Source organism: Haplochromis burtoni, unplaced genomic scaffold, assembly GCF_018398535.1.
Source record: "Haplochromis burtoni strain Fernald_Lab_line unplaced genomic scaffold, NCSU_Asbu1 Contig_7, whole genome shotgun sequence".
In the NCBI taxonomy this organism is placed as follows: Eukaryota; Metazoa; Chordata; class Actinopteri; order Cichliformes; family Cichlidae; genus Haplochromis; species Haplochromis burtoni.
In genome coordinates, this window is record NW_024582368.1 from 1,595,226 (window position 1) to 1,605,273 (window position 10,048).

Consider the following 10,048-nt stretch of genomic DNA (forward strand, 5'->3'; position numbering starts at 1 on the left):
TGCAGTCACTGAGTCAGCAGATCTTTGGCAAACTTTCACACACTAGTCAGCTCATAACTCATGGACCCCGACCTGTAAGTTCACGTGGTCTATTCTAGCAGTTTGTAGCTAAGTTTCTGTGTTTCTCAATGCTTCCAATTTGCAATAATACCACTTACAGCTAATAATCGGATCCCATTACAGTACCATGCTCAAATTGAGCGAGCTATTTAGGACCCAGTCAACTCTGCATAGCTAGGTGCTTAGTTTTATACAGCTGTGGCTACACTGCATATTCACTATTTTTGAACATGTACTGTATTTCCTTATCACCTTATCCTTATCATGATTCAGCTCTAGTGTTTGGCTCCAATCCATCATTTGTGTACCTGCAGTTTTCTATTGATGCTCAAAGAAAGTCAGAAACTTACATTCAGACACGTGCAGCGGTCTCTGTGCAGGCTGGGCCAACAGAGCCTGTGGGATTGGCAGGTGTAAAGTGGCTCCACTCTGGCTACAACAAATCTAGCAGGTGTGAAACGCTGTTGCTTTTTCAATTTCTTTTTTACTTATTTATCTATATATTTCTCACTTTATGCACAAAAACATATAAAGTGCCGAGTGCCTTCTTTCAGGTTAATTTCTGCTGAAATACAAATCAGAATCTGAAGCTGTTTTTATGAGTTGGCAGTACGAGCTTTTCTCTGCTGGGTGGCAAACAACAAGCAGCCACCTAACTTGCAATGCCTGCTGTGTGGCCTGGTGACAAATGGCTCTTCTCAGCTCAGTTAACGCCTGCAGCCCCAAGACTGGAAATTAATGTTTATATCACCCCGTCGCTAGCACGCTAACCTTTGAGCACACATTTGATAATGAATCACTTTAAACCTCTAAATGGGGAATTGAACCTATTTTTGCCTGCATTTGTTTTTCCACAGTTTCCACCTTTTACAAATGTTCTTCTGTTTTGGTTTTTTGGGGGGGGGTTTTTAGTGTAAGTAGTTGTAAATTACCAAAGCTTGAATGGAAGAAAGCAAATCCAGAGGCTGAAATGCTGCGATACAAACATGAATGTGTCCCTGTCTGGGTAAAATTTGAATTTTATTGTCTGTCAGCACAGAAAGGAAGTTTTGCGTGCATGAAAAAGTTCTCTGTAGATTGAATGTCAGCCTTTCTAAACAAGAGTTCTCCCAGTAAATGGTTTGTGCAGCAAAGTTCCTCGGTGCACGTTTAAAAATGAAATGCTCACTTGAGAGAAGCCTTTTGTAGCTATATCTGGAAGCATCACTCGGAGGATTGCTGTAGGTTCTTAACAGTCCATTTCTATGGTTGATGGGGTCTCGATGTAGTATCAGTGGTGGAGCAGAGACAGCTATTGGAGAACTCTATACCATCTCCGCTCATTCAAAGATGTGTTTGCTGAGGAGAAAAGTCCCCAAGGACCCTGAGTTTATCTTCCATCTCCATCATCAGGGCCTTCGATTTGACAGGCTCCCTTTACCCAGGCGCTGCCTTGTCTCCAGGACAATAAGCAACACCATGTCTGATTAGTTTCAGAGTTCAGTGGTCTTGAACGCAGCATTTGTATCGGTTGTTGTTGCGTTGTAACCCCTGTCTGTTTGACAACGGTTGCTCGGGCGCTGAGAACACGGAAGCCTACAGTAGTGTGGAGGAAGTCTCAGATTCAGTGTAAACAGGCTTGACCTTGACTTCATGTTAGACATCCTCATTCGCAAAATTAAAGTCCCAGCATGCATAGAGTAAGAGCGCAAACCATACTTAACTAATGTTACTCCCTTGATGATTTCACGCTTGAATTAATACAGGATATATCATGAATTCACAGTTAGACTTTTCAGAAATATTGTTTGGCACAACATCACATTCAGATTCCAAAGGCTGGCAGACAGGACAGGGTTTAGTCTCGGTTTTTGATGCCTTGTGGCACTTAAGTCCTAAATGAAGGTAAATAAAGCCAAATGTACCTGAAATCGATACAGTTTGGTGGATAATTTTGAGTAACCACCCCTTGATTGGTGATCTATTAAAAATTAACTGAAGCCGTAGTCGGTGAGTTGCAGGAATTTACGGTACATCCAGATGTATTAACTCGTCATTAGTGTTTCTTTAACGTAACGTACTTTGTACCCCAATTATAAACTGTTACCAGTGAAGAAAATAACCTGGCAACGGGGTGTTTCTAATAATAGCGCGCATGAGCAAGGTGCACATAAAAAAGCCCTCTGAATCCACTGCTGCACAGTTGGTTCATTTTTTTAAACCGCAACACACAATAAAGACAAAGAGAATCAAATTATTTTCTTTTTTAAAAATCTGACTGTCATAAAGCTGTTTTACACTGCGGGCTCTCTCTAGTGGAGATTTGTGTTTGGTTCATGGGTTTACACTTGATGTCATCGTGATTTCATGGCTCAGGTGCAGGTGGAATATGATGCTTTGCTGTGTTTCTGAAACAAGCTAGCTGCTAGCATTGTCCTCTGCAGTATTTTTTTCTTGTAACTGGACTTTTGAGAGCTGTTTGAACTTCAAAGGCTTTAACAGACTACATGTTGGCTATAATTAACTGAAGAGCAGAACTAAGCACAAGGGATTTGCCGTCATTCCTAAATGTAGACCCAGTTTTCCAATATAACTTATGACATACTTGTGCAGTACATGTGACAACATTTTGGTCCATCCAATTAAATGGAAAGCCCACTCATTAGAATACTTCTGTTCATGCCAAAGATTCGGGGCAAACGTTCCTTTTAATGATCTGATCATATGTTAGAAAAGATTGTACATTGTTCACACTGTGTCTTTTCCCCATTGTGTTGTCATTTTTCTAAGAAAAGATTCACTCTAATTGCAGTACTTCTGTCTAAATCCACATTTTTAGCTATCACCAAGACAAAGAAGGAGAATAACGTTAGGAGAGCCTACAATTTTATTTTTCTGCTCCTACGGAAAAGTAGTGAGCAACATTGCCTGTTTCTCTGGAATTAGGTTCTTATGGTTGACATTTTTGCACTCCCCTTCCATTGAGCAGCCCTTATCTTAATGAGGAATCGCAACACACAGTCCTGTTGTAAAACAACAATGATGGGAGAAGCAGCTAATGAGGCTATCATGGTGTCGGGAAAGAGCCATCTCTCCCTGCAGGCCCCCGAAAAAACACAACAGGCTTGCAGTGGGTACGGAGAGGCCAGAAACAGAGCTCACATTGATTGCACAGGTTCGAGAGGCAGAGACGCTGAAATGAAAGATGCCAAGACTCATCAGCCAAATTAGATCAAAGTGCAGAGTTTTGAACTGTCTACAAGCCGGCTGCTTGGTTATTTGTGGGAGTGATTTTGTTGTGAGAAAGCAGCCGTGAGATTATGTTGTTTGTTTTCCCAAAACCTTGGGGAAATTTTTTACGCATTTGAGCTTGATTGATCAGGCGCGATGTGTTGTTGCAACATTTCACTGGTGTACGTTTCCACTTAGTTGAATGAATTACCGCTAGGTGCATATGAGATTATTATTATAAGCCATGTAAATGAACAAATCAAGTGGTAAAGACTGCTTATCTATTCAGTATTCATATAAAATGTCTGCTTGTGAGTTCTTAAAAGATAGCAAGTTAATGTATTGCTCCTAATTCTTTGGGCTCCCTTTAATTAATACGTTAAATCGGATAGGGATTTGTAGTCCCCTCTTTCTTTAATTACGAGCGTCTATGTCAGCGACAGATCTAATTTTTTGGCTTTTTGCTGTTACCCGTCTACACTTGAGTTTGGACATCTACACAGCTATAAATCCATCTCACCATACTTGTGAGTGACTGACATAAACGTATGTACAGATTGTGTGGAGTTGTATGTCTGCATTGTATCAATTTTTTTTCTTTTTCTTTTTCTTTTTCCCCCCCCAACTGCCAGACTCTCACCCGTCATATCCACCTTCCATGTGTGTAAAGCGAGAGCCCCATGAGGCATCCTTTGCCCCCTTCACCCCCTCCTCTGTTGGGGATTCTGCTCTAGCTGACATCTTGCCCCACCAGTCCAGCCTCTCAGTAGATGCATCTACTCCCAGCTACCTTGCCCATGCTCACAGCTCCTGCTACAGCCAGTATGCCAGCCAGCCCTTTATAGCAGGTACAACTTTTCCCACAAGGCCCCGTAGCCGGATAATAATTCAAATGATTTCTTTATTCACTCTGTGCTCACTTTTAGTCTCAGTTCTCAGTTATGTACAAATTAAAGTGGATGCCTCCCCTGTTGCTCTTTTTGGGCCTTGCAGTTGTGTACACAGGAGCAAAGTTGAACGTTTGGCTCTCATTAAAAGCAGACGATCTCTACCCTTTCCCTCCGTGCTTTGCTCTGCATTTGACCCCCTGCTCGTCTCTCACTGTCACAGTAGACTTTCTGGTCCTTAAAGCCTCATGACAGGGCCAAAGTGTAGGGGGCCACAGGAGGCCAAAACAGGGGGTTTCAAAGGCGCAGATATAGGCTGATACTGGGGCCCGCCTTAAACCCATAGCTGCCAGTCATGTGTGCCCCTTCATCTAGCTGGGTTGCTGTCAGGGTTAATTAAAGGGCTGAATATAAAGCAGAGGCCAGCGTGATGCTGTCATTGGCCTGATGCTCCTAACACTGCTTTTGACACTAGTATGCTATGTTTTGTTGTAGTGTCATGATATTGATATGTGACCCCAGGAGAGATATACATATATATAATTGGACAGCAGATATTTTACATATTATTTCTGAACATTTTTGGAAAATCTCTGGTTTTGCTTTTACAAAGTGAGCGTGCCTAAGAAACAGGATGAGTCGATGCATTGTGACAGACAGGGGCACTGCTTGTTATTCTCAGTGGCTATATGCATCACTTCACTTTGGTGATTTTTGTGTTTATGTACAAGACGTTTCCAAAAGCAATATGCTTCGAAGGAAGGTTTTCGTTTCCATCTTTTATCATCAATTTAATGACAAAACTCTTTCTTGTTGCTCAATGCAGAAACTTATCCGTAATGTTTACTGGTAGCACTTTTTTTTTCTTCTTCCAGAACAATTTTAGTTTGCATCAGCTCGGTTATGACATAGCACATGCCTTTTTTTTTTTGTGGCTTTTTATTCTTGTGATTAGGCACTCACTACAGGAAAAAACCTCTAATCCAGGAAAGAGCAAGCTGAGTGCTACACACCCTGGACTGGTTTCAGCTTAAACCCACTCTCTCAAGTAGAATATACTTTTAACTTTTCTCCTCGTGACCATCCTTGTGATACAGATCCTCCTTCTGTGTGTCTGCAGGTCGAGATATGGCTAGTACCACCTTACCTGGCTACCCACCTCATGTCCCCCCCACAGGACAAGGCAGCTACCCCACATCCACACTTGCTGGAATGGTTCCCGGTAGGTGATATAGTTAATTCTAACATATTTGCAACACATAGTACCTGTCAGGTTGATACTGTAAAATTTACGGTCACTTAACCCTACAAAAAAAAACCCCAAAAACATCAAACATAAATTCACTGTTGAGACAGCAAGGACACTTTAAATCATTGCTTTTGACTCAAAGGATTGAAGCAAGCTTGTTATAGCTTTGTTAGACTGCGGTTAGCGTGTGGTTAGCGTCTGTGGATGAGGACATTAGATGAACTCGATAGGCGATCACCACAATCAGTGGCCGTGAGATAGGACAGTTCCTCTCAGTTACACTCCAGCTCCCAGCGCTCATTACCCTCGCCGTGTCCACACAGCGCACTCTCACCAGCCCCATCGATAAACACTGCTTTTGCTCCTCTCCTCGCCTCCCCGGACACCCAGGGCTGCAGAGCGTATCTCTTTCCCCTCTACTTAACCTGCAGTTCAGGTTCACAGCAAACAGTTAAGGGTCAAAACACAGAGGCGTGGAGGGCCTGTAAATATTTAAATCACTATCTCTCTCAGGGATGAGCTTAAGTTACACAACCAGCGGTGAAGATGCTGCCAGCATGTGTAGATCTGTGCTCCAAACAACTCAAAACACAATTCCCTTTATTGCGGCGTGACATGTGCCTAACACTGACAAACAATCAAAGCAGCCGTGTAGCATTAGCACGTGATTTTAGCCTATAGATAGAGGTCAAAACACATATCTCAAATCAAATAAAAAAATATGTGTGTTTTATACAACTGGAAAGTGTGTATAGACACAAAAAGTAGAAAAACACAGCAAAACCTTCTTAATCCAGGGGTTGTGGGTTTTTTGTGTTTTTTTTCACCCAGTGGCGAATAACTAAGATTTAGTGACCGGCCCCAAACACCGTTAAAGCAAAGGCCATTCTTCAGCAGCTTCATATAAAACCCAGCCTTTATAGTGCCATAAAAGAAAGAAACCTGTGGGCCTGCAGCATCGCTCTGTGATATCCCCTCACCCTCCCATGCTTCTCACTACAACCTGCAGGGAGAGGACAATGAGAGAGGGTCTGAAGCAAAGTGTGACTGCCTACAAGCAGGACAAAAGTCCAAACTTACATACAGAACAGAGCAGGCAATAAAACAATTAACTCACCTGAAGGGACTCTGGAGAAGCTGTACAGACGTCCAGAGAACAGATGTGTTAGTAATATTGTTGTGGGAAAAAATCAAATGTAACTGTAGTGTAGGCTTTTGAATTTTTCTGGTTATTAGCTTCTTATGAATATGTATTTTTACCATTTTGTTTCCTAGGAGGGGATTTTTCTGGCAACCCCTACTCTCATCCACAATACACAACTTACAACGAAGCCTGGCGGTTCAGCAATCCAGCGTTATTAAGTAAGTGTCTGACATCATTAAAAAAACTGTCACGCTGAACATGCTCTAAAATTTAAATCCTATTTAAAACCTAAAAAGTCAGTCTCTGAATATTCAGCGCATCCTCAGAACTTTTACACACGTGTCTTACATCATGTTTGACCTCGTGGTTTCCAACGGTTCGTTCTTCTGTTAACTTTCAGGTTCCCCTTATTATTATAGTGCCGCATCCCGTGGCTCCGCACCTCCCACTGCTGCCACTGCCTACGACCGCCACTAGTTACACCAGAGACCAGCTCAAACTGCAGGGCCAGAGCTTCGGCCTCCATATTGTCCCTGTCTGAGAAACACTGAGGTCAAAGGGAAGCGAGGTGGAATCCTAAATGAAACCCCCGTCAGCAAGTGCGTTGTGAAGGAAGGATGGCCGAGGTCGACGCAGATGCACCCAGCTTCAGCGTCTCACACACACTTTGGGTCAAAAGGGCCCAGGGGCATTCAGAACTCACCTGTCATGCCCTTATTCTCTCACAGGCCTGAGCGTTTCCAGAATGACTTTAAGAGATTATATAAATATATATATTATAACATATAAATTGAAGAAAAACAGTGTGAAGAAAACCATGTGGAAAAAATGTCGTGGGTTTTTAATTTTTGTTTCTTTGCTGTTGTTGTTGTTGTTGTTGTTATTTTATTCATGGATCGTCACATTCCTTTATGTAATGAACTGCAGTATTTTTCTGCTCTGAAGACAGACGTCCAGGGGGAGATGACAGTGGTCCTATAGCGTAACAATGTAGCGAATTAAACCAGTGTTGTGGGCCCCTCTGACCATTAACGAGATCCTGGCTCCATAATGTAGAGCGGGCTTTACTCTGGTGCTTTGATGAACTTTTCTGCTCCCATTTCTCTGATAACACTTAAATTATAAGACGAACACAGCATGCCCTGCAGCGTTTACTGACCCTGGCGACATCGCGCTCCCCGTGGCAAACAATCAGATGTAAAAATGTAAATCATTTTGCAAAGTATTAACAATGTGGTGACCGTGAACTTAAAATGGTCTTGCCAGAATTTGAAATACTTTAAATTATATTTTCTGTTACATTTTTTTTAATATAAACAACGATTTTTCAGAACGGCTGTCACATTTCCCTCATGTCCATGTACGTGCGCAGTGTCATCCTTTGCTCTCTTTTTTTTTGCACTATAACCTCAGCTTTTTTCTCTTTTTTTTGTGGTACATTCACCTACAATTAACCATTTTATAAGCATAAGTTGAAAATATATATGTTGCATTCTTAGAAAACCACAAAGCTAACAAGCTAACAGACCCGTTTGCGTATGAACATCTTTTTTCCAAGTAAAAATGAAGCCATAACTCTTTGGCTACATGAGCAAATCCTTTCAGTTCAACTGTATCTCATTCAGCTACTTAGTCATGCCAATAGATGCCTACACAGTTTAGAAAGCTGCGTGCAGTTGTGCAAACTGACTGCAAATTAGCTTCAACAATTGCCTTACAGACCAGTTTTTTTAAAACATAAATTCATGCCTGTTAATTGAAATTAATTGCCTTTAAAAACACAGACTCACCACCCTCCACGAAGTTAGGTTCCACTCTCCGTAGGGGCTGAAAGGAAATACTGACTCATTTTAAGTTTTGGAAAATATTTTGTGAATGTACTCTTAACTACATTTGCCAAAGACTTAGTTTGATATTTAATATTTTATTTACAGTATATGTATGCATAAATAAAGCAGTATTATCTTTTAAATAAGTCAACACTGAACATGTATGTCATGGCATTTCAGCTGGTGAACATCATGCTGCATTTGTAGTGCGAAAGGAGAACTTCAGTGATCTAATATTCCACTAACTGCAATGAAATGCTGCTTTATAGAAGGATTTGTGAATAATGTGAAGACAATTCTCTGTAAATATATTGTCACTCACACACACACGCGCACACACACACACACACACACACACAGACACAAACACACCATCGCAGTATCATACTAATGTACTGGTTCCCTTTGTAGATATACAGACTGAAAAAAAACATGCATTACATTTGTGTCTAAATGTAATGTTGTGCTCTGAGGAATGGCACAACAGCTGTTTAACCTATGGCTACATCAATAGCAGGTTCCAGATGCTAACATCACATGGGTTGTCTTTGTCATTTTATTTTATTTTCATGATATTGTCATGATGATGTTTTATGTCACTATGCAATGAGTTCAATGGCTTTCTGTATCATCTTTTGTTGTATAGAATAAGTTATCCCCATTGAGAACAGCATAAAAGCTGCAAAAGTACAACAGACCTCCAGTGTGACATAATTATTCTCTAGTTTTTACGTTTGCTCCGCAAATTCCCTGAAATTAAGATGCGATCAAACTGATGTCCTTGGCAACAATCAAAGATATTGTCCTGTTTGCTATTTGTAGATGTCGTGCTCATTATGTTACTCCAAATTACAGTGATCTGTGCCTCGATGTAAAGAAACACGCCCATACTTCTTCCCCTCCACTCTCTCAACTCTGCTGCTGACAGTTTAGCAGAAGGCATCAAAAAAATAACTTTTATTTTATTTAATTCCATACAAGCTAATGCATCTTCTGGTACCAGGGTTAAGTGTCATTGCTGAGGGCACCAGATAACAGAGAAATAGACTGCAGTTCTGCTCTTCAAGAGAAGCTATCCTCTACAAATTGCACTTGGGATTTTAACTATTTCTGTCTACTTGCATCTGAGAGTGAAACACTGGTGCAGAGTGCATGCCACCATCATTCAAGCAAAATCTTTGCTTTATGAAGTGGAGCACCTTTGCAGGAATGGGCCCTGTGCCGTTGTAAAGATGATACAGGAGATGTGGCATGGACATAAAAAGGATTTCTGATGAAAATCTATATGGAAAGCCTTGTGGCCTCAATCATTGTTTCAGTTCTGTTCCAATTCTTTTTGTGCACATGAGAAATAAATTCTTTTATATGTCTGTCGTTGACTCGGTGTCCCCTCATTATTAACCCCATAAGAAAATGATTCAGAGTTCAAGGTTCCCGGCGAGCGTTCCTGCTGCTGGTGTATTGACATTTGACTTTATGAACAGTCAGTAATCCACGAGGCGCTCTCTAAGAGGAAATAGACAAAGGTTGCACAACGTAGCACAGTTTGTGCGTGTTGGTGTTTAGATCTCTGAAGAAATCCTTTAAATCGTGACTGCTGTTTAAAATTTGCTATTCCCGTGTTTAAGGGAAGAATTGCCTTTGCTGGAGGAAAGAGAAGTGTTAAACA

The 10,048-nt window shown here is 41.3% G+C and overlaps 1 protein-coding gene across 7 annotated transcripts in view; it reads left to right on the forward strand.

Annotated features, from left to right (window-relative positions):
- Positions 1 to 9,763, forward strand: part of pax2a (paired box 2a) — a 29,388-nt gene extending 19,625 nt beyond the window's left edge. For 4 of the 7 annotated variants that reach the window (XM_042224939.1, XM_042224942.1, XM_042224940.1 and 1 more), the window contains 3 exons: positions 5,278 to 5,379; positions 6,682 to 6,768; positions 6,970 to 9,763. In XM_042224939.1, coding sequence (XP_042080873.1) covers positions 5,278 to 5,379; positions 6,682 to 6,768; positions 6,970 to 7,091 — 311 coding nt within the window. In that variant the 3' untranslated portion in view covers positions 7,092 to 9,763. Of the gene's footprint in view, positions 1 to 5,277; positions 5,380 to 6,681; positions 6,769 to 6,950 lie in introns of all 7 variants that reach the window. The other 3 variants (XM_042224944.1, XM_042224946.1, XM_042224951.1) reach the window with 1 other exon arrangement.
- The last annotated feature ends 285 nt before the right edge of the window (positions 9,764 to 10,048 follow it).